This window comes from Pipistrellus kuhlii, unplaced genomic scaffold (assembly GCF_014108245.1).
Source record: "Pipistrellus kuhlii isolate mPipKuh1 unplaced genomic scaffold, mPipKuh1.p scaffold_m20_p_13, whole genome shotgun sequence".
Classification (NCBI taxonomy): Eukaryota; Metazoa; Chordata; class Mammalia; order Chiroptera; family Vespertilionidae; genus Pipistrellus; species Pipistrellus kuhlii.
The window spans coordinates 14,301,968-14,325,596 of NW_023425438.1; the positions used below are offsets into that span (position 1 = coordinate 14,301,968).

Sequence of the window (23,629 nt, forward strand, 5' to 3'; positions counted from 1 at the left end):
CTCTTCCTAGGGCTTTCTCTAGATTGCTGTCTACAGGGTCCTTTGACCAATGGTGGCTCCATCCAGTCTCTTCCTGGGGGGATGGCAGCTGTGCCCTCTCCCACCCCCAGCATCAAAGCCTTACACTTGCTGCACCTCCACACCACCAGGAGCTGCAGGACCTCAGCACCCCCCTCCCCCCATTCTTGGCCCCTCGCTGACACAAAGGAGACTAAAGGGTACAGTTGAGAGGCTTATTGGTCCTAGAAGGGCAGGTAGTCAACCCCTCAGGGGAGACACAGGGGAAGCGGGGAGGGCCTGGGGCTCTACCTTGCCTAGCTGGGGAGGTGACCTTTGCTGAGATCCCTGTTAGACTTGCAACGTGGTAGGGGTGGAGTGTGAGGGTGAGCAGCTCCACCCCTCCAAGCAGCTCCGCCTCTTGGAACTCAGTATACACACAGGTCTGGAAACTTCATCTCGTAGACGGGGATGGAGTGGTTCTGAGGCTGGCCGTAGGCTGCGGTGATGGTTCCTGACGGGCTGGGCGGGGGCCTGGGCAGGAGCACACGGAGGAGAGAGGGATGAGGAGCAGGCCCACCCCATGCAACCAAACAGAGCAGCTGGTTTGTGTTTCTCCTTGAACAGGGACCAGAGCCTTTGTCACTGGGTTCCCAGGTTTCAAGTTGTTCCAGAACAGTGGTCGGCAAACTCATTAGTCAACAGAGCCAAATGTCAACAGTACAATGAATGAAATTTATTTTAAGAGCCAAATTTTTAAAACTTAAACTATATAGGTAGGTACATTGTTATTAACTCAATTAGGGTACTCCTAAGCTGGCCTTTGCTAAAAACTCAAGGGGCCAAAGAGCCACAGTTTGCCGGCCACTGTTCTAGAATCTACAACAGCTCCACGCAGGCTCTACAGTGACAATGTTGCTTTAGAAAGTAAAGTCTCAGCCTGGGAAACAAGGACCCTGACTCTTTCCCAGGGTTCACTGAGCCGTCTCTTTTCCTCTCTAGTCTCGACTTCCTTTGTGGGGAGATTTGGTGGCTGACCCCAGCCCTGGAGACAGAGGCTGGGAGAGGAGGGCTGAAGACAGTGAGAGGAAGGCTCAGGAGGAGGGCGCCCACACTGGGCCACAGAGGCAGGGGTCCCCGGGCTAGGCTGCCACTTACCGGATGGTGATTTCGAAGATCTGGTTGAGTTTGCTCTGCAGCAGGGACGCCTAAACACAAACGGAGAGAGAGTCAGCGGGGATTCCCGCACCGACAGCTGCGGGCGGTCCTGAGCCCACCTGCCCGGAGTGCGCTCTGGAGGTCCAGGCAGTGTGGCCTCAGGAGGGGGTGGTGGACCCCGGCTGCGGGTTCAGGTCAGGCAGAGCCGCCGGCCATGGCCTGCTGGGGCAGCACAGAGACCGGGAGCACCAGGAGGACTTCAGCAGGCGGTTCCTGAAGGACCGTTAGCTCCTCCACGTGTGACGGGAGCACCTGCTGGGCATGGAGTCAGGAGGCTCAGAGCTGGTTCCAGCTCTTAACTCCAAAGGAGCAGGTGTGCATAATTGGGGTTTAGGGAAGGTGCGCCCTCTAGTCCCTTCTGGCTCTGATTGTGTGAGGGAGCTGTGCACCCGTTCTGTACCTGGGCCCCAACTCCGAGCTCATGAAATGGACAAGAGATCAGGATAATAGAGGCCCCCCAAATCGACATTATACTTACATGTATCTATATATTATTATATATAGTATCACAATAATTGGAAATATATATGTGTGTGTGTGCATAATATATAATAAAAAGACATGTTTTTATTGAGAGGAAAAAGTCCAATAAAGTATGAGTTAAATCAATCTCAAGAAGAGTTTGTGCTCTTCCCTTAAGTACAGACACGAGCCCTTCTTTCCCCTTGTCTGGGGCCCCCTCTCTCAGACCTTTCCCAGGCCAGCCGTTCACCCCCGCTGCCTGCAGGGTCCTGTCGCAACACTGGCCATCTTTCCTTCCCCATGAGCTCCTTCCCCATCACTCCGTCATGTGACGGTCATACTGCCACCAACTCGCAGAGTAGGCATGAGAATGAAATACACTAGCAGGTGTGAGATGATCCGGTGCATCTTGCAGAGAGAGTGCTATGTACACACTTGCCATTATGGTGGTAATTGTTATAGCCTGTCTGTCTGATGCGGGAGCTCCTGAGGTCAGGACTTCTTTCTTACGTGAAACATGCGAGGTCTGGAGGCCGGTATGGCCAATAGCCGAGTCTTTAGGTTCATGGGGAAACAGTGTAGGGCCAGGGTGTTGCTGGCATCTAAACCCTAATTTCTGGGTGACTAAAGTGCCAAGATCTAGCAACTCCGTCCTGCCCTGGACCCTTGGGCCCTGAGGGCTCGCCCCTGTGTGCTCACTCACCCGGGCCCCGCAGTGGGCAGCAATCTCCTCGAAGGGCGCCTTCTGGAACTTCTCCACCACCTGCCGCCGCCGTTCACGCTCCTGCTCCTCCACCGCCACACTGTCCACTGGGGCACAGAGTGCGGTCAGCCCGCACGGCCTGCCCCCCTGACATGGAGCTGGGCGGACTCCTCCCGGGAGCTCCGTCCGTGCCCGCAGCTCCGGCTCCCCCTCAGCCGGTGCGCTGGGTGCGGGGCCCTGGAGGGTGTGGTGCCATCACGTGGCCCCAGCAGGTCTAGACCTTTCTGGAGGGCTCAGCAACCTTCCTTGGGTGAGGGTTTGAGAACCAGCTGAGCAGACCCTGAAGCGGAGCTTCGAAAGCCCCACGTAACTGCACTGCCACCAGGACTCTTAATGGGAAGTCCCCGGAGTAGAAAGTGCTCTAAGGAGGGTTTGAAAAGGGACATCAACAACGGAAAGGCCAGACAGACCACAAAAGCCAGCCCAGAACCCGTGTGGCAGAGCGGTATGAAGCTGTTTGGGTGTCGGCATAATCCTCTTGGTATCCAAAATGAGTTAGAAAAAAAAGGGGAGGGATCTCAATATGCCCATCATTCGCTGTGAAAGAAGGCAGTGTGTACGTTCAGGAGTACCATTAATGACATCAAAAATAAAAAGGTCTGGCATTTGAAGACAATTTGTCATCAGCATTCAGAAAATGTTCTCATTTGGAGTACTTCAGACAGAAGACATAATACTACGTTTTAAAATCTATTGCTGCCTGCTGGTATCGCTCAGTGGTTGAGCGTGGACCCATGAACCAGGAGGTCACAGTTCAATTCCCTCATCAGGGCACATGGCTGGGTTGCAGGCTCGATCCCCAGTAGGGGGCATGCAAGAGGCAGCCAATCAATTATTCTCTCATCATTGACGTTTCTATCTCTCTCTTCCTCTCCCTTCCTCTTTGAAATCAATAAAAATATTTTAGAAATCTGTTGCCATTATTAAATAAATATTAATATGATTTGATCTTAATATATGTCATTGGTCAACTTGTTCTTTTGTATCACATTCTAACAAACAGCAGTTGAAGTCTTTATACATAACTGCTTTTTACCTGACTGCCTGTAACCCTCAGTGGATTACCTTGAAGGCAGCAGTGAGAGGAAAAAGGGTTGTCTGACCTAAGATACACAGGGCCACCCTGCTGATCCCTCATGAGAGAAGGGCTTCCCACTGCGGCTTTGGCAGTTGGGATGAGTTCAGAGGAAGCCACAATGTCTGTCCTCAAGTCTGTGCTGTATCAGAGGACAGCAGATGGGGCTGCACACACACACTTGCTTGCAAGTAAGACCCAGCTCTGCCCTCCCCTCTCACCCACTCCCTGGGGGCCTCCCACTTACCAATGGCCTTCTTTAGCGTCTCATAGGTGATCTCCTCTGCTGGTACTCGCTGTGGGAGAGGGGACAAGTGTTACATAGGTGGAGTGGGGAAGGGATCGGAGGAGGCAGCCCCTTCATTTCTCAAGACTGTCCCAATGAGAAGAAACTCCCTCAGCACACTCACCTCCTCACCAGGGTCTCTGGAAGCTCTCCAGGTGTAGTGACATGGGGTGGGGAGGCTAATTCCTCATTAGAGTCTCCACTAAAAGAACCCACTCTCCCCCCTCCACCCCCTGACTTGTCCCATTAAGCCCAGTGGGAAGAAAACACTGTATACTAATAATAAAAAACAATCTTCAGACACCGAACAGAAAATATTGGAAGAGATGATAACTGCAGATGGCAGTTAATCTTAAATGTCAATTACAAGAACTGAATAACATGTTTGAGGACTTATGGGATATGGGTGGGGAGTAGCATCCAACTCATGCTCCCGTTCTAACGTTTCTGAGATTCCCGGTCTTGTAGAGCTGGAAGGACCTGGTTCAACCTCATTTCACTTCTCCAATTGGCCTCCTTCCTTCCAGGGGAAGGTTCTAGATAAGCTCTGAAAAGCCCAGGACTGGAGGTCTCCCCCAGTAACTGAAGGTTGAGCGCATGGTGACAGGGAGGCTTGATCTCGTCCCCAGTGACTTCCCCTTGCTCCTTGGGGAAAGACTAAGTGTCCATGCTGTCCTGGCCACACCAGCCCTAATGGGTAGAAACTGTCCCTGCCCCAACTCCGCAGGTCTTCCTGTCTGAGTCCTCACTCTCTCTCCCTCCCCCATGTCTTTCCCGCTTGAGAAGTAAATTTGGTATTTCCACTATAATTCCTTTATTCTCCCTTTCTCATGGGCACATCTGCTTTATTTCCTGAGGTAGAAGACACAATGGCAGGGGAGATAGCACATATGCCGTTGTACAGAGACTAGACATTCACAGCCCTCAAGAAAAGATGGGAGGGAGGTCTTTCAGCTGCAGCCTTCTCTTTAAAGAGCACCGTAATGGGTGCGTCTCACCCTGATCTCTCCTATTGAGCCTTTCGATTTCCAATATGGAGCTTGTTTGTCTCCACCGTGAATGGAAATGACAACCAACAAGCCTTCCAAGAACGATTTTTATGACATCCTCGTGGGAGTGCAGTAGGGAGGAAGGTGGATACAGATGATTTCCTCCAGATGGAAATGTCTGTGGCCTATGGGATGACAGTAGGAAGTCTATGGACTTCCCTGAGAAACTTACTTTCTGTGCAATCTTAACTGTGTTGTGCAGTTAGGGGAGCTTGGAACATGGAGTGTTTGACAGCATAGAAGGCAGGAGCAGGTGCCCTCCCTGGGGATGCTGGGCTTCCCCAGGACAGTGTATGGGGGAGACACTCACCTCCTCCCTCTCAGGGCTGTTCCTAGATTCCACCTCCACCTGCAGGGAAATGGTTTCTCCAATGCTCTTCCTCTTGGACAAGCGATCCTCATCTGGGAAAAGGAGAAGCCAGAAGCTAGATTCCTAGCCGTCAGGAAGCGAGCCAGGATCACGCCCCTGGCATCATCTCCCATGCCTTCTGCTTTGCCTGACCCACGTCCTCTGAGGGCTCAGGGCATGTGGAGTCTACAGCTGGATTTTACAGCTGAGCCTTCTCTGCCCATTTTAGGATGGTGAGTTCTGCTCTTCAGGACTAAGATTTTGAAATCCTTGATGAGCACAAAGAAGCTTCTTATGACCAGAAAGCATATCTCAACTTGTGCAAGCGTCATCTGCTCATAGCACTAATGGCTGTCATTTGTGTAGCATTTGCTACGCGCATTTGCCTTCATTATTTTATGTACTTTTCACACCAACCCTCTAAGGCAAGTATTGTTAATATGCCTATTTTAGAGTCAAGGAAATGGAAGTCGGTGACAGAGAACTGGATCTCTGTAGCCCATGTGTGGGGCCTCTCCCATCTACAAGCCAGGCTGTCTTGTGGGCCAGTTACTTCTAAGGACCCTGCACTGAGGAGGAGAGGTGGGGAAATCCAGAGAATCTCACCATAGACCTCCACTGTGCCTTTCAGCTCTTGTGTGACATCCACGGTGCCATGGAAGGTGACGCAAGTCCCTTACACTCAGGCCCTTACCTGGCCATGACCAGCCAGAGGCAGGCCTGGGGGTCCTTGAGCAGAGCTCATACCTGTCAGCTGAGGGATGTAGGGCAGGGAGAGCCTGTCTGAATTGTAGCCACTGCCCCCCAGGACTTCACTGATCTTGCTCTGGAGGAAGAGGAACTCAATCACCACTCCATCAAGATCCTGAGACAGCCTGGACAACAAGGGAGGGTAGAGGCGGGAGCCGTGGGTAACAAGAATGATTTCCTAATAGCTTATTATAAAGGCAACATTCATTATACCAAATGACAGAGATGCAAATGGGGGAAAAATCACCCATTGTCCCACTAACCTTCAGTGAGCAGAATCCTTCGGTCACATACATGTACACCCACCACCTCCCCCTCCCCCACACACAACACACACAACACACATACCCCCATACCTGTTCTGTGATCTATTTCATATTTCATGTACCTCTTCTATAGCGAATATATTACATTAGCTACTCTTTGAAACCATTGTAAATGGGCTAGCAGTCATCTGCTGTGTGGATGGCCACAATTGATAAAGCCATCCCTGGTGTTGGACATTCTCCCCCTTCCCCCACCAGAATATCCTTTCCTTGCGTTCCTCTGATGCTGAAGTGACATCAGTCTGACAATGTCACTTGGATTGATGGCAGTGTCTTTTCTGGAACAATTGCTCTAGGATTCCTCCCCCATGGGCCACATCAAGATGGCTCAAGGTGTATATTATGGTCACATGCCTGTCACACTTGACCCAAGACCCATGGGCCACGGGCAGGTTCTACTTTCAGCCCTAAAGCCCACAGAGGCCTCAGCCCCTGCCCCTGACAGCCCACCTTCTTAAACCAACTGCCTTTGACTTCCTGGACCGTGTACCCTCCTCACCTGGGCTTCTCCACAAACACATCCTCAGGCAGCATGTACGGAGCCTCTTTCTTCCTGGTCTCTATCACCTGGAGTTTGGGAGGAATCACAAGGTCAGAGCCGGGTGCTGCAGCGAGAGGGAGCTCCGCACAAGCCAAAGACAGAGCTCCCGCCCACTCAGTGTTTCCTCCCTCCTGCAAATCGGTGGCAAGGCGCCCTACAGCGGCTTCTGAGGGAGAAACTTAGACCACAGCTCAAGCTCTGCCCCCTGACACATATGCATTAAGTGTCCTCCAAATTCCAATCCCGGGATTTAGCTCCCAAGAGACTGTTCTTTCTTGCTTCTGTGACCTGTTCCTGGTTTCTCCTTAAACCTGGAAAACCAAGCATAGGTCACGCCGTTCCCAAACCCTGGTGCATTGCAAACACATTGAGTCTCCCTCGGTATCCTTTGCAGATTTTTGACAAGGAAGGTGAAAGCTATTAAGATGGTGAGAAGTGGGAGGATAGTTGGCAGGCAAGTGTGTGGGGGAGGCGAGTAAGCAAAGATGCTGCTATTTTTAATGAAGAGGATGACTAAGCACAGGGCTCATGCAATTAAGGAAAAGTTCTGGGAAAACCCCAAGTTGAGGGCTTCCTGAGTTCTCGCAGCCACAAGGACACCTCAGGGTCGTGAGGACACCAACCTCATGGATGTGCTGGCAGAAGGCAGGCACTGTGGTCAGCTGGCTGATGAGGTTCAGGTAGGCCGCGCACAGTGCATAGAGGGAGCAGCGGTTGTACACGGGCAGGTTCTCTTCGTTGACCTGGGCCAAGTCCTGTGGTGACACCGAGGGGTGTTTGCAGCTTTTAACTGACAAACTATGCTGGTGCCCCACCTTCTGCCCAACCTCCCCACAGCCATAGGGAGATGGCCCCCTGCTCTAGACTGAGCTTCTTTCAGCATCTGCCTCCTCATTCCCTGGCAGTCAGGAGCCATCCTTACGACAGCCGAAGTGAATGCTCCCTAGAACAATCCACGAGAGGCGAGGACCTCAACCCCCACGTGGCAGTTCCAGCTTTTGTGACTGACTATCCAAACCCTCAGCATTAAGCTCACCTCTAGGACGCTGCTTACTTCAGCAAAGACCTTGCCTGGTGCTTGGAGGACAGGAGTGGCTTGCTACATTGGGTTCACATGTTAAATTGGGAAAGTTGTGGGAGTTATTAGGGCAAGCTTGTCAAACTCAAAGGCTAACACGGGCCAAATAAAGGAGGCATGTGGCCCGTGGGCCGCGAGTTTGACATGCTTGTACCAGGGGATTGGGATATAAAGGTATCTCAAATTCCAGAAGGAAGACAATCATAGCATCTAGGTTGGCCTTGCAGGGTTTAGTACTATCAAGCAGGTGGCCAAGATTGGCCACCACTGAATTTCTAGGCTCGCCCACCTAGCTTCAGGCTCCTGGAGACCCTTATCTTTGACAGTGGTCGGCAAACTGAGGCTCTCAAGCCACATGCGGCTCTTTGGCCCCTTGAGTTTTTAGCAAGGGCCAGCTTGGGAGTACCTTAATTAAGTTAATAGCAATGTACCTACCTATATAGTTTAAGTTTAAAAAATTTGGCTCTCAAAAGAAATTTCAATCGTCGTACTGTTGATATTTGGCTCTGTTGACTAATGAGTTTGCCGACCACTGATCTTTGAGATCTGAAGGGCATATCCCAGTGCCGAGAGTGTACTTCCACCCAGGCAGACCTGGAAAGTCTAAAGCCCAATGTAGTGTCATGCTGCCTGCCGAAGAGTCCACCGGCCCCAGGCTCAGGACAAAACTGGAAACACGTATTTTTCATAAACGCTTGAGGTGATTCAGAAGCAAATTTGTGGACCAGATGATTTGCTTTGGAATCACTCAGGGCTTACAAGCACCCCGTTGGCAATCCTTGGAGTCCCATTCAGACTCTTCAAGAGGCTTGAAATGCTGAGGGCTAACGAGCTGTTCCCTGGGTCTCCTTTAGCCTGAGAATGGGCCGAAGCCATGGGGTACACATTCTTCATGGTTCACCTACAGGGCTACGGCTGGTGGTCTTCATGGAGGAATGGCCAACCAGCACAGTATTCCCAGCTTCAAAACAATTAAGTAGTTGCTATCCAGCACTCTAATCAGTGCTTGGTCACAACAGGTCCTTCCCACCCCCCATCCCCAACCCCGACCCCCATGACCCACCTGAATAGCCAGCACCAGGCGGATGAGGTCTACCACCACCTCCTCGTTGGCCAGCTCGATGCTGATGAGCGCCAGCAAGCCGTAGATTGCCTCGTAGTGCTGCTGTGTGTTCGTTTCCTCCTTACAGCTCAGGTAGATGTGTCTGTAGAGCTGCTGGGAGTGCTGGAGATGGGGACAGGGGTGTGGGCAAGGCCGCCGGGGCAGACCGGGGCAGGAGGAGCAAGAATAGACAAACTAATCTGAAGAAAGTGGGAAAGCTGTGTCTACCCCACTTCCACCCCCAGGGAGAGAACGCCCGGTGCACATGCAGGAGTGCGTGTTTAGGGTCCAGTCAAACCAGCAACAACAGCTGCCGCCCAAATTGTCTCAGGAGCAGAACACAGCCACTGGCCTTGTGATGAGTATGGCCCGAGGGCTGACCCCCGAGGGCTGGCTGCTCATCCTGCCTACACAGAGAGGGAGGAGGCCGGCTCCGGGAGCAGGGATCAGCAGGGACTGGGGGACCGGAGGCCAGGGTCCCAGGGCCTGGCCTGCGGGGATTCACGGCATCTTGAGGTAACATGTGCTAACCTTCTTCATGAAGACGGTGTCCTGTCGGGAGCACTTATCCACTTTCAGCTTCAGGACACAGATGTCACTGAGGGTGCTGGAAGGGGACAGGAGGGGCCACCTTAGCCCATGTGTGAGGCCAGTCAGAGCTCATGTGGTGTCACTGGGCTTCATCCGATGTCGTGAGTTGTACTAGCCCTGGTCCTAACCCATTCTCTGCTTTCTACCACGTTCTCTAGATCCTGTCCCCTTTTCTTTAAAAAGAATTTTATTTTATTTTTTTAGATTTTTATTGATTTCAGAAAGGAAGGAAGAGGGAGAGATAGAAACATCCATGATAATTGAGAATCATGGTTCCGCTACCTCCTGGAAGTCCTCCACTGAGGATCAAGCCCATAACCCAGGCATGGGCCCTTGACCGGAATCAAACCTGGGACTTTCAGTTCCCAGGCTGACGCTCTATCCACTGAGCCAAACCGGCTAAGGCCCCTTTTCTTAAATATTGACCTAGATTATTCTTTTCCTCCCCATCTGAAAACTCCCTTTAGTAGGTGCTATTTATCTCCCAAATCTCCAATCCATCCCCTATCTCCCCCAAATCAAGTGTTCTTTCAGTCACTCTTCCCCTCATGGGGCCCCAGGGTCAATGTCTGTGATCGGTTCCCTGGTGGAGCAGATACACACGCTGAGTCTCTGAGCTGTCTTCCTATCTGCATGTGTGGCCCTATCGGGAGTCTTCTCCCATCACATAGCTACAGGGGAGGAGGCCCCAAGTTCACCTGATGGAAGAGAACTTGGGGCGGTTGCCATGACGATCAATAAAACTGATGAGAATCTCTAGAACGAAGAGACGGATCTCTGGGTCATCCATGAGGGCGGTGGACAGAAGGCGGTCAAGAAAGTTGCTGGGCAGGGCTGACATCATATTGCTGCACTGGAAACCTAGGGACACCTGCAAGGGAGCCCAGGACGGCCGTGCTTAGGGACGCTGGTCCTCTCAGGTACAGTGAGGAGGCAGAGGAGCAGCCAGCAAAGGGTGGGTCTGTGGCATTCACCCTCTCCGGGCATCTCCCAGGCCAGGTCCCCCAGTCCAGACCACCCTGGACCCTGGATGCCTTAGGCAACTTTTTTGAACAAACCAACATCCGAGACAACCTCCTCAGCTCAGCTCAGCAGACATGTGGTTGGTGGGGACCGTGTGCAGGAACTTTAAGTGGTTAAAGGCAAGCAAGGGATGAGCACTGAGGGGAGCAGGAGTCAGGAAGCTTGGAACTCATGTTGAAATTCACCGTGAATACAAGGCTTAGTAGGAGGGTGGACAGTCCCAGTCTTTATTGCCGTGGTCTGGAACCGAACCCGCAATCCCTCCAAGGTATGCCTGTGTGAAATCTAGACGTACCTCAACTGGAAACTGAGACCTACACTGTAACAAGAGGCAGCATGTGGGGAACAGCATTTCCAGAAGATTCTAGTGGTTGTGTTTATGAGAGGTGAGGAGAGATGGAGATAAAGCAACTGGGAGAATCGTGCAGTTGGGAGATGTCCGGAGTTTAGGCCAGGGCTGTGCACAAGGAGACTGTTACAGGCACAGAGTCAGGACCCCAGGCAGTCCGATGGCTCAGAATCTTTACAGAATCTCTACCGTTCAACAAGTTGGCCATGGGAACAGCGTTTGAGAACAACGAGTCTCTAGACCCAGTGATTGCTGCAAAGGTGCAAAAAGAGGAATATAAAGCAAGCAAGCAAACAAACAAAAAGCCTGTGTCTGGGAGTCTGAGGGGGAAACCAGGAGGGAACCGTGGGAAGGACCTGAGCAGGTCATTGGAGGGGGAAGGGGCGGAAACCAGCAGATTCCATCTCAGTACGAAGACCATGTGGAGCGGCAGTGCTATCAGTAGCTGATGAGGAACCTGCATGAAAATTAGACACCGCATGCCTGCTCGGACGGCCCAGCTCTGTGTGCGCCCAGCAGGCTGGTGAGAGGGACACGGGCTGGCGTCAGGCCCCTCAGCCCTTCGCACAGACATGCTTGTGCACCTGCAGCCTGCACAGCTGGAGCCGACCCTGGGCCTGGGAAGGCGCTGCCTCCCGCAGAGGCCGAGCAGGAAGGGGCCGCAGAGGCTCACCTGAAGGAGGGATTTCAGCAGCATGATCTGGGTCAGCCGGTTCCGGTTCTCCCTGTGGAGCAGAGACACACACGCTCACCAGGCTGTGATCTGGGTGAGGACCCCACACGCGCCTGCATATTCTCCCTCTCCCTCATGATTAGATTCGCCAAGAGGCTTATGTGCTGAGTTACCCAGGATGGTGACTTCAGAGCCAAGAAGCAGACGGGGAGTGAATGGCTCCCCGCAAGGCGGGAGGCAGTTACTGGGGAGGGAGGGTGGCAGCCTGAGTAACTGCTGTGGGACCCAGGGGCCCCCCTAAAGGCTCCGGAGGGGTCTGAGAGCAGAATGAGAGACGCGAGGGCAGAACCAGGAAGGAGAGAGCGGGAGGAGGGCGTGCGTGGTGGACCTACCCGGTCCTCCCCATCTCCACGGGGTGATGGAGAGAGGGCAGCGGGACCTTGCTCATGATGAAGAGGATCACCTCCGAGCGCTGATACGTGGGCAGCGTGCTGGCAAAGGAGCCTGCGGGAGAGAGGTGGTGGAGCAGAGGCCAGCAGCTGCCGGAGCCTCTCAGCTCAGCCTTTCTGCTGCTTCTCTGGGGGGCGATTCAGACCCAGAGGACCAACCTAGATAATTCCAGAGGACTCGTCCAGGCTCCAGTTCCTCTGCTTAATCCAGAGCCGGAGGCTAAGGTCTCTCTGGGATGGAGAACCTGGGCCCTGGGCCAGGGCAGCAGCCCCGGGTGCCCACCGAGGCTCTGCCACCAGCTGCTCTGCTGGGTGCCCGAGGGAACACAGGCTCTGACACCTCCCGGAGGTGCCTTGCCCTTTCTGGAAGGGATGACAGTCCTGCAATGGCCTGGACTGAAGGCCCCGTGGGTGCCATCTCTGGCCACGCCCTCCAGGCCACGCCCCACCCACGACCACGCCCCCACCGGCCACGCCCCTCTGGGCCACACCTGTGGTCTTGATGACGGCCTCCTGGAACATGCGCTCCTCGTTCTCCTTGATGATCTTGGGGCCCAAGGTGATGGCCCCGTCGTAGCTCCCGGTCAGGGCGTAGTCGATGCTGAGCCGCAGCTGCCTCAGGAGGGTGTTGAACATCTCCAGCACCGTGGGCCCTGCGCCAGGGTGGGACCCCAGCATTCAGGGCGGGCCCCCCTTCCTCCTCCCTTGCGCTGCCCCTGCAGCCAGGGGCGTCCTCTGCCCCAGCCTCCCGCTCTGACACCTCCCCAGGCGCCTTGCCCTTTCCTGGAAGGGGCAGCTCCCGCTAAGGGCAGTTCTTGGTCCCGGAGGGTCCCCACCCCCGCTCCCCTCCGGGCCGCCTTACCCACGGAGCCCGTGGCGGCGATGACGGCGGCCTCCGACAGGACCTCCACGATGCCCGCCCGCACGGTGGCCGCGCTGCGGCTGTTGGCATCCAGGTGGCCCAGGAGCTGCTGGATAACCAGGTGGGAGTGCTGCGGCTGGGGGGAGGAAGACGGGCTGGTCCCCAATAGCACCCCCTGTGGCTTCTGAGCCAGGGCAGCCCCCGACTGGGACCCAAAGGCGGGACACACACACACACACACACACACACTCACACACTCACAGGTTCCTTTCCCTGAGCCCCTCCCCCTTGGTCCAACAAGGAGCCATGCCCAACCCAGGGAAGGCCTGGATGTTCATGCTTTTCCTGGGCCCTTTCACTCCAAATGGGGCAGAAGTCCATTTTAGAACATTGTCTTCCTTTTCAACCCCCCATGTCTCATTGGTAAGGGCACAGGAGGCCACATGGCCTAGCTCAAAGTGTGACCCGTGGCCTGGTGACCGTTTATTTTTATTGATTCCAGAGAGGAAGAGAGAGGGAGAGGTAGAAACATCAATGAGAGAGAATCATTGACTGGCTTCCTCCTGTGCGCCCCACACTGGGGATCAAGCCCGCAACCCGGGTATGTGTTCTTGCCCAGAATCAAGCTTGGGACCCTTCAGTCCGCAGGCCGATGCTGTACCCACTGAGCCAAACCGGCTAGGGCTGCCTGGGGCCCGTTTATGCTGAGATAAGTACAGAAACGGAGAGCCAGCATTTCATAAGCCATTGGACAATGCCATGGCAGCCAAGCCTGGCGAATGGGCTTGTACTTCTCACGGATTTTCCATTTACATTTTCTATGGATTTTAAAAAATGGTACTTTACAAAGTATTGGTCTGTGATGGGTCAGACATAAAACTAAACTGGCCACTCTCCACAGCGAGGCTCAGCAGGACCGGTTTGGGAGCTGGCTTTGTCTACAGGCGCACTTCCTGCCCCCGAAGTCCCCAGGCCGGGGCCAAGCCGTACCTGAATGGAATACATGATGATCTTAAAGCAGCGGATGGCGAACACCTTGGGTTCCCACAGAGAATGGTTATCCAGGTGGCTGCGAGGGAGAAAATATGGGGACAGCTGTGACATGCAGAGTGATGCTGAGGAGGAGAGAGGAGCTGGGGGAGAGGGACCCCCCTAGAGGCCCAGCCCTCACGGAGCTCTGGGTGAGAGAAGGGAAGATCCGGGGCGGTCCCAACCTCAGGGCTGGAAGGGGGTCAGGGAACAGGGCTCTGCAGCCATGGCTTTAGGAGTTAACCGGGCATTTTCCCTCAGCTTCGGGGCCCCTCCCACCAACGCCTCTCCCCAAAACTGCCCCTGGCCACTGCGTGGTAGCTTCCGTTGTCCCAGTGAAGCAGACACAGGCACAGAGAAGGGACTGACGTGGCCACAGCACCACAACCGTATCGCCTCCTTAAAGGCCTGGACCCCGAAACTGTTCGCTTGGGAGGGTCGGGGGAGGGGGCGCCGTAGGACTCACATGAGAACAGGCTTGATGGCGTTTTTGATGTTGCCAAAGGCAGCTCGGCCCAGCAGTTCCCGAAGGCACCTCTCAGCCAGCTCCGCCGGGTTCTCCTTTTCCTTCTCTGGCGCTTGGAGGGGCGAGGGGGACCGGCTGTGGGAACACACAGCCTCGTGGGTGAAGGGTGGGAGGCAAAGCTGGTGCCAGGCTGTGTGTGTTTGTGCTGGGATGCTGTGCTGCATCTGGGCAAGAGGTGGCACAGCAGGATAAGCAGGGATTGGACGGAGGTCACAGGGGAGATGTCACGGCTCAGAAGCTATATGGGGTAAAGGCACCTGGAGTGGAGGCAGACGGTGGGAGAAGGGAGGAGGCTTTTGTGCCTCTGTCCGGAGGACAGGCACCCTGAGCACCAGGGGCCTGGTGAGGCGGCCATGAGGATCTCCATGCCCTGAGGCTTCAGAAGGCAAAAAGATGTGTGATACGAAGAGAGGTGGGCAGAACAGCGGAAAGCAAAAGAAAACCGGGAGCGAGGAGAAGAGAGAGGAGAAGGGGAGGGGAGAAATGCTCAGAGGGTGGGTCCAACCTGGACAGAAGGATCCCCAGGACTCGGGGCCCTGAGACCACAGGCCCATCTTGTCAGTGGAGGTGTGACTCCAGACACAGCCACCAGAGGGCACGCTGACTTTGCCTGCCGGACTAGCAGGACAGGCTCAACAGACAGAAAGTGAGGGACCCAATACCCTCAGCCAAGGTGGACAGGGACGTGAACCTTCCCCTGCGCCCCACTTCACAGAGAGGAAGCGGAGGGGGTGGGGACAGGATGAATGCCAGGTCGGGGACTGTCTGGTCAAGCAGGCCTGTTCTAAGGGCCTGAAATCACATTAGGATGTGAGGGGGGAAGGAAGGTCAGGAGGGAAAGTCCTCAGGAAGTGGAGCACACAAGGCCTTTTAAAACCTCCTTGGCCTGCCGCTTCCAGAGGGAAGAGGTTCCTGAGTCTTGGTTCTTGGTTCTGACCAAACAAGGAGCCCAGCACCCCAGGGAGCCCAGCACCTCTACCATCCTGCCTTCATAAACACAGTCCTTACGGGGTACAGCGGACTGCAGAAAGCTGGCCCTGGACTCGCTGAAGAACAGGCCACAGAGCCCAGGTCCCTGCACTCAGAGCTAGCCCACGCCCTGCGGCTCCCCAGCAGCTGGGAGGGCCCACGGTCTGCTGTCGGAACTCCAGCCTCGCCTGCTTACCTCTCGGCCTCTTCGACGTGCTGCAGGTTGAAGAGCAGCGACGGGACAATCTTGTCCATGTGCTGTGGGTCCCAGATGTTGGCCTGCAGCTCATCATTCACCGTCTTCCTCACCACCCCTTGCAGCCCTTTGATGCCGGACATCCGGATCCTGTAAGAAAAGAGGGTCAGACGGGGCCCTGGAGCCCTCAAACCCTGGGACGTCCAGCTTCTGTGTGAGGGCAGGGTTAGGGGTGCATTCATCCACCAGAAGGCAGGATGGAGCCTTCTGCTCTTCCCGGGACCCGGGCTCCTGGCCGGCTCCTCGCGCCGGTGGGCACCAGCCCAGGAGGCCATGCTCTCTGGCCGCCTTTGCCCGGGTACCACCCAGGCTCAGCCCTGAGGCGGCACTGGCTTCAGGGGCCCTCTCTTTCGTTCTCAGCTGGGTTTGTTCCGGCTTGAGCCCAAAACACAGGAGCTCACGGTGCTGCAAAGAACTAGGAGGCCAAATGCAGGGCTCTGAGCAACTTAGGAGTGAGGAGGGGGGACCCGAGGGAGGCGCCCTGGGGTACCAGGCTCTCATGGCTGACATTCTAGCGGGGAGAGTCACACAATGAATAGAAACACCGTGAGTAAATGAAGAAACACCTCTGAAGAGGATGAGGACCGGGGCAGAATAAAGCAGAGCAGGGTGAGGGAGACGGGGAAGGTGGGGGGAAGTTCGGGGAAGGTGTCGTTGACAAGGGCACCTCTGGGCCCAGGCTTGAACGTGGTGGAGGGAGCCGTGCGGATCCACAGGGGAAGCACTCGGGGCAGGGACAGACTGTGCCAGGCCCTGGGGCACGCTGAAGGGGAGGCCTCGTGGCCGGAGGGGAGCGCACGGGGGGGAGAGAGGAGAAGCCGGGGGCAGTGGGATGGGCCAATGGGAGGACTTGGCTCTGGGTTGGTGGGTGGATGTTTGAATGGGTAATAGTGAGTGGGATATTTCTGGGTGCATAAATGGATGTACAAGAGCGCCCGGGGGTGTATGTCTGCCACTGGCTCTCAAGTTGGCCTCCCAGGACCGTTATCTCACATCCACCCAGTTTCCTGCCCCGGAGGCTGTTCCCTCAGAAAGCGCGGGTCCCCCAGCACTGCCCGCTGCCCTCCCACGTCCCACCAGGTGCTCCCTCCTCCCCAGAACGTCTGAGCCAGGCAAACACCCAGAGGAATCGGACACCCACGGGCTGGGGACCTGTAAGACCCGTCCACACTTCCACCATCAACTGCGCACGCCCCCCCCCCGCCCCCCTCTCGCCCCCTCCGCTCCACACCCCCTCCCCTCCTCGCCCCCTCGCCTTGGCTGCTCACTTGGTCTTGATTTCCAGGTCATCGTGGCTGGAGTGGCACATTTCACTGAAGCGGGACACAAAGAAGTCGTAGCTCCGGTGGTAGGATGGGGTGTCCTCCTCGATGTTGGCAAACTTCACAAACTGCCAGGGTGGAGAGAGAGGAGCAGGGAGAGGTGACCCCGTGCTCCCCGCCGTGGCACTCTGGGACTTGGTGGCCCCGGGGCCCTGCTGCACTGAAGCCAGGGGACACCCACACCCCGGACACACCCGTCCCCGACCCGGCTCCGGTCCGCCTCCCATAGCACACTGAGCTCCAAGTCCTGCTCGCAGCCCCTGTCTACACAGCAGGCCTGGGGGAGCCGGGGATGGGAGGGCAGCCAAAGTGAAGGGGAGCCCCTGGCTTCCTGTGACCCCAGAACCGCACCAGGCCCACCCACAGGCTGAGAGGCTGCGAGGACTAACGCCGACGGGGAAAGCCCTCATCGGAGCACGTAGCTCGGCCCTAGAGTGCACCCTGGAAGACAAGAACATCTGACATTTGATTAAAAAGTGTAATCGCTTTCGCTTGCTGCACATTTGCAAGCCCAAAAGGGGACTTGATTTCCACTGAGCCCCATAGAGAAGCAAGAATCACAGACTAAGTGGAATCCAATTATTAAAAAATTAAATATAATCCTCATAGGCTGTTTTATGTGTTGTTGTAAATTCAGGAGTGCAAACAACTCTCAAAAGATGAGATACAAGATACCCTCCATTATTCTGACTTGCATTACTTAATTGCTACAGCATTTTTTGTGGGTTCAGAAAGGATATTCAGTTGAGATCATTCTAGTACCAACTTCAGCATGTGTGGGGAGGGTGTGGTTTCCACAGCATTGACTAGCCATGCTCCAGACTCCAGAAGGCACATCAGACCCAGGGCCGAGGGTTCAGTCCTCTAAGACTGCCCCCCTCGGACCCAGGGGCACGTCCGGGCTGCCACCTGTGCTTCTGACTGACCGGCTAGAGACGCGAGTTTCCCTCAACCCCCTCCTCAGGCTTGATTCACTTGCTATAGTGGCTCCCCGTGCTCAGGGAAGCCTTTTACTATTGATTGCCAGTTGAGTATAGAAAGATACAACTCAAGCACAGCCAGATGGAAGAGATTGGGGGACGGGGGCAGCTGTGTGGGAAGGGGAGGAGCTTCCCTACCGATACCTCTGCATCCCCCCCGAATTCAACCCAGAGGTTCTCCGAACCCCGACCTCTGGGTTTCATGGAGGCTTCATTGTGTAACACAACTGATTAACTGATTAAGTCATTGGCTACTGGTGATTGAGCTCAATGTCCAGCCCCGCTTTTCTCCCTGAAGGTCGTGGGTGGTGGGGGGCGAGCGGGAGGTTCTGAAATTTCCAACCCTCTGATCACTATTATCCTAAACTCAGCTAGCTGGTGTGCTCTCACAGTATTCAGCATTGTCCATCTAGTTCCCTCTTTAACTACTTAAACGTTGCTAAGAAGTGTTTTCGGGATGAAATTCTCAATTTCCAGAAGCCCTAATTATTATCATTTTTGCTTTTGCAACAGTAAATATACCTTTGTTTCCCGCTGACATACTATCGCAACATGCAAAGCTGATGAGGCGACCTTGTCTTCCACGTGACAGCTAAAACTGCACACACGTATTTGCAAGCAAATAGCCCGCTGTGAGCAGTAAATCTGAATGGCGCGGCTCGCGTGGCGTGTGGCCGTGGGGAAGAGGCACAGTGGTAGCCCGTGTGACCACAAGATCGCTGATTAGACACAAGTTCGGGAGCTCTAGAGACAACAGTAGAGTCAGCCCTGGGCTCCCTGACCTTCCTGAGCCCCCTACGGCTAGAACACAGCCGCGTGCTGATAGGAGGCTGAGGCTAAGTTTGTCTGAAGCTAAATTTGGGCGCGCGGCTGCTCTTAACCATGAACAGGATGTTCCCAGGCCGCTGTCCTCGCCGCTGAGGCCGGGCTTGGGCAGGGCGTCTGCCCCCTCGCAGGGCACGTGCCGCTGTGAGGGTTCCGGCTGCAGACGGGGGACCTGTAGGCGGGGGGCCTGTGGGGGGACTTTGGTTCTCCCTCCCGCCCTCAATGGGAGATGAGCAGCCGGCTCTTCATTCGCTGAGGCCCTGGATGCTCTCCCTTGTGCCGAATTCCCTTCACACATGACGGGGCAGCTTAAAATAAGACTGACTACGTGTGTGTACGCAAAAGTGCACGCCACTTGAGAACAATTATAACGAGGCTTAGGCAAAGGAGGCCACTGAGCATGAGGGAGAAACAAGCCTCCCAAGACTGTGTCCCTGACATGCGGCGACAGCGGGGACTCGGGTGCAGGTCAGGGGACGGAGTGACCGAGCTTCGTGGTCCAGCAGCCGTGAAAGCTGAGAAGCGCAGGTAGAGCAGGTGCTGCCCTGAGCCTTTTACGTACGCCGTCTCTTTTATTTCTTAAAAGGATGCTAAAAGAGAGAGCTGGGCTTATTATTCTCATTTTACAAAGAGATCGAGGCCTGCAAACCTGCTCGGGGGCCCCTGAGGAATCAGCACCCAGGCCTCAGCCTTGGTGCAGCTCATCCTGCAAACCTCCCGGCTCTGGTTCCTGTGCTCTGCTCCCGCCAGTGCCTCAGCCTGACTGGAGGGGTGGGGAGTACCGTCAGGGAAGAGCAAGCGGAGGATGAAGAAGCCACAGGGGATGGCCTTAGTTTGGTCCTATTAAGGGGGCCAAAGGGGTGCGGGTGTTTGTTTCCAAACCCTACGGTACAGCTGAGTGTGTGTGTATGTGTGTGTGTGTGTGGGTGGGGGGGGGGTTGCTTAGTAAGCACCCACATTTGAGCCCCCAGACATGCTGTCCGTCTTGGACAAGGCTCGGGGATTACCCTTTAGTAAAGTCCCAGGAAACGGGTGGGCGGCCTGACGGTCCGAGGCCCACATCGGAGAGACACTGCAGGGTCCCCCACAGGCCACCTGGCCTCCTCCCTCTCCCTTAGCCTCCTCCCCGCACCCTGCGGCTTCTCTGAACCCATCTCTCTCTCTATGGAATGTGCCATCCAGTCCCCCTTCACTGTCGAGGTGCCCTGCAGCGTGAGGGGCGTGGCCGGCCAGGCGGCTGGAGCAGGTCCTGCCTGGTGTGTTCTGACACAGCTGTTATCTGTGCTGTCTAATGGGCTGTTATCTGTGCTGTCCAGGCTGCTCAATGTTCTGACTATGACCCCCCCCCCCCCGCCCCCGCCCCTGGCTGCAAGGTTAGAACTGAGATTGCAACCTGTTTTTAAAATGGAAAATCCAGTGGCAGCCACAAAGTTAATGAAGGTGGAAAACCCGCGTGGGATTCCTTCTCCAAGTCCGTGGGGGCCTTTTCTAGACTGGGCCCCTCACAGCTGCTCACCTCCCTGGAGAGACCCTCCTTCGTCTCCCCTGGGACCCTCTGCGTCCCTGGGTCTTTACTCTGGGTACTCTTTCCCCCCCAGGACCTTCTGAGTCTTCTCAAACTTTGATTTTGACGGAACGGTTCTACTACTTGAATAGTTGTGCTCCCGCTCCGTCTGCTGGGCCCACGACCAGACACTGCTCTGCATCTTGTCATCTGTGCGACTGTAGGCCTCCGTGTAACCTCTGAGCCTCTGTTCCCTCATCTGTGACATGGGGACGCTAGGACTGATGCCATGGGAGGCTGCCAGGGTTAAGCGAGGGGTTAAAAGAGCGGCACTGGCACTGCCTGGCGCTGAGGGACGCTCAGGAGCAGTGCTGCGGAGGACAGAGGGACAGTGGTTGGTTGTGGCCGGCTCCAGCAGCTCCGGGAAGCGTGACCCTTTCCTTTCTTCCCATGCCACCGGCACAGACCGCCCCAGACAGGCAACCCCAGGGGAGGAGCCCAGAGGGGCGGTGTGGACCGTGCGGGCAGCACATTCAGGGAGGAGGAGTCCCAGCCGCCCCTCAGTGGACTGGCTCCGGACAGTGGGAGCGGAGGCTCCGGAGCTGACAGCGAGCAGGGGAGCTGGAAGGCGAGGCCATGAACCTGACCTTCGAGGACTGAAGGTCACGTGGTGAACAGGGTGGGAAGGACTCGTCCTCATTACAATCTAGTGCGGAGACCGCACTTGATGCTAGAGAGAGGGTGCAGGCCCCGCTGATTATGTGATGGGGGCACCAGGGCTAGCTAATAAAACAGGCACCTTGCTTGGCACCAGGATCTCTGAGCATCCTTAGAAACCCGGGTGTGATAGCCTGACAGGAGGAGCATCCCTTCTCTGAGCCTGAGGGACCAGCGGGACGGACACACCAGCCCAGGTGCCTGCGGTGTCCCCGTGGGGGCAACTGCGGAAGAGCCTGTCCCACGCTGCTCCTGAGTCTCCCACGCCGACAGGAGGGGGCCAGATAGAAACTCTGGTGCTCGTGGCTCAGAGGGTGAAATCGGGGCGCTTCATGGGGGCTCTGGTCCCGGGACCGCACCCGCTGTGGAAGCCCACTTGGGAAACGTGCCCAGACCCGGCTGCCATGGGGGCGAGTCTCTAAGGTCTCCCGCAGGGAGGAAGGCCTTCGCCCCTCTCGGAATGGGCGGTGCAGTGTTAGGGTCATGAGAAGGCCTCTGGAGCCAAACTCCATTTCTGAGCCCCAGCTCCTCCACTTACTGGGGAGCTGATCTGGGCCAAGTTCCCTGGGCTCCCTGTGCCTCAGCCCCCACCTATTAAATGGGGTTAACAAGACCAGCTGCCCCACAGACTTGGTATCACCAGCCCATCCCACCAACAGGTATAGCCCCCTCCCCTCTCCCACCCCAGTGCATTTTTGGCTTACGGTCAACACCTCATGGGTTCTCACTGGGCCCACGCACCTGTGCCGCTGGTCACTATTTTTTTACATGCAAGAATTTTCTGTCTGTTTCCCCTTACCATTTTATTTAAATACTAGAGGCCAGATGCTCGAAGATTTGTGCAAGAATGGGCTTTCCTTCCCCTAGCTGCTGGCAGCGCCTTCTCTGAGTCTGGCCCTACCCGCCTCCCCCCACCCCCCAGCCTAGTATGCAAATTTGTTGGGTTGGTTTACATATGCACTCCTGATTGGTGGGTGGGTATCTCAAATTTACAGTCAATTAGCATGGTGTTCTTTTATTAGGTAGATATGTCTATTGATTTCATAGAAGAAGGGGGAGGGAAAGAGAGATGGAAACATCAATGATGAGAAAGAATAAATGATCGGCTGCCTCCTGCACACCCCCTACTGGGGATCGAGCCCACAACCCAAACAAGTGCCCTGACTGGGAATTGAACCGTTAACTCCTGGTTCAGAGTTTGACGCTCAACCTCTGAGCAATCCTGGTTGGGCTCACCCTTACCATTGTTAATTCATACCTTACAAATGGCTTTTGTGAAAAGGCCACTTACCTAATGCATGAGATTGTGAAATAATAATTGGTTTCTTTTATTTTTTTAAAAAAATATTACAATGATGAGAAAGGTCTCCCTAGCAACGAACTGAAAATCCTGAACATGTGACACTTCAAAGACCATGGGGCCACCCTTTCAAGATCAAAGTGTCAGCTCTTTATACGCTCCAACTCCAACGGTGCAAAGCTTGCTGCAACACGTCTCCAGCCCCTGCACAGCCAGGCGGGAGCCGCAAGCGTGTGAAAGCTGAGAGTTACTGAGGGCCTGGGTCAATAAAGACAGGGAAGCTCCAAATATTGACATTGCAGAAGCAGCTCTCCCCTGGTCTGGAAAACAGCAGCTGAGCTGGCTGGCCTCCCGTGGGCACTCGCCGAGCCTCTCCACGCGGGAGTCAGCCTTCCCTTCTACCAATGGGCGCTCTGAGAACCCAGCTCTCCCCTGGTCCCGGCCGCAGGCCTTCCTGCTGCCTGCCTACGTAAGGAAAAATGGCCGAAGAGGATCCTAGCCGGGAAAGCAGATCTGGTAAGCCACGGGGTTTGACTTTCACACCCGGGCCCAGTTCTCCCAGCGGCTGTTGTTTCCAGTGACTCCCGGAAACAGGAGAAGCAGCCCGTTCAGAGGTGATCTCGTCCAGCAAATCCCCTGGCAACCACACAGGCCATTCTGAGACCAAAGACGTCCTCTCCTTCTACCCCTACTATGTCTCCCCTCTTTCAAGATTTCTTGGCACAAAGGTTTTGAGATCTTGGAAAGCCCAGTCCTTGATGCCGGAGAAAGCAGCAATCCCTCTGGCCCTGAGCAGCCCCAGGGGCAGGCCCCCAAGGCCCCAGCTCGGGAAGCACAGAGCTAGGGAGGCACCCGCTGCCTCTGCTCTGCGACCCCGCCATTGGCTGGAGCCGAGCCGGGGACCTGCCGTGTCAGTCCTCGCTGACTGCCCTGGAGGACCCACCTCCGCCCGCTGCTCTCTGCACGTGCGGGGCTGGTCTCTGCACAGGTTGGAGACGGCAGAATTTCTAGAGGACAGTCTAAAACACGAGAAATGATGGAATGGCCCAGGGTGGCACAGAGAGTGAGAGGAGGATGGGGGACCAGCCCTGGAGGCCACTGACATGTCAGGGGCACAGGGAGGAAGAGAATCATTGAGAGAAACCGTGCTTGTTTCATATTTTTATACTGGAAGACACTTGAACGTATGTTTGAACTCAGAGAAGGAATCAGAGAAAGCAAAATAGTGGAGACATGGAGAGAGAAATAATGGATATAG

At 55.3% G+C, this 23,629-nt stretch overlaps 1 protein-coding gene across 3 annotated transcripts in view; it reads right to left on the bottom strand.

Moving 5' to 3' along the window:
- Positions 1-219: 219 nt before the first annotated feature.
- Positions 220-23,629, bottom strand: part of EFR3B (EFR3 homolog B) — a 57,802-nt gene continuing 34,392 nt past the window's right edge. Inside the window, exons 5-23 of one of the 3 annotated variants that reach the window (XM_036435038.2) lie at positions 16,992-17,113; positions 15,664-15,813; positions 14,439-14,573; positions 13,934-14,012; positions 12,944-13,049; positions 12,573-12,734; positions 12,025-12,136; positions 11,633-11,684; positions 10,286-10,458; positions 9,528-9,603; positions 8,958-9,119; positions 7,440-7,571; positions 6,775-6,842; positions 5,947-6,074; positions 5,161-5,252; positions 3,763-3,811; positions 2,381-2,487; positions 1,156-1,205; positions 220-531 (exon numbers count right to left, since the gene is read on the bottom strand). In XM_036435038.2, coding sequence (XP_036290931.1) covers positions 426-531; positions 1,156-1,205; positions 2,381-2,487; positions 3,763-3,811; positions 5,161-5,252; positions 5,947-6,074; positions 6,775-6,842; positions 7,440-7,571; positions 8,958-9,119; positions 9,528-9,603; positions 10,286-10,458; positions 11,633-11,684; positions 12,025-12,136; positions 12,573-12,734; positions 12,944-13,049; positions 13,934-14,012; positions 14,439-14,573; positions 15,664-15,813; positions 16,992-17,113 — 2,061 coding nt within the window. In that variant the 3' untranslated portion in view covers positions 220-425. Of the gene's footprint in view, positions 532-1,155; positions 1,206-2,380; positions 2,488-3,762; positions 3,812-5,160; positions 5,253-5,946; positions 6,075-6,774; positions 6,843-7,439; positions 7,572-8,957; positions 9,120-9,527; positions 9,604-10,285; positions 10,459-11,632; positions 11,685-12,024; positions 12,137-12,572; positions 12,735-12,943; positions 13,080-13,933; positions 14,013-14,438; positions 14,574-15,663; positions 15,814-16,991; positions 17,114-23,629 lie in introns of all 3 variants that reach the window. The other 2 variants (XM_036435037.2, XM_036435036.2) reach the window with 2 other exon arrangements.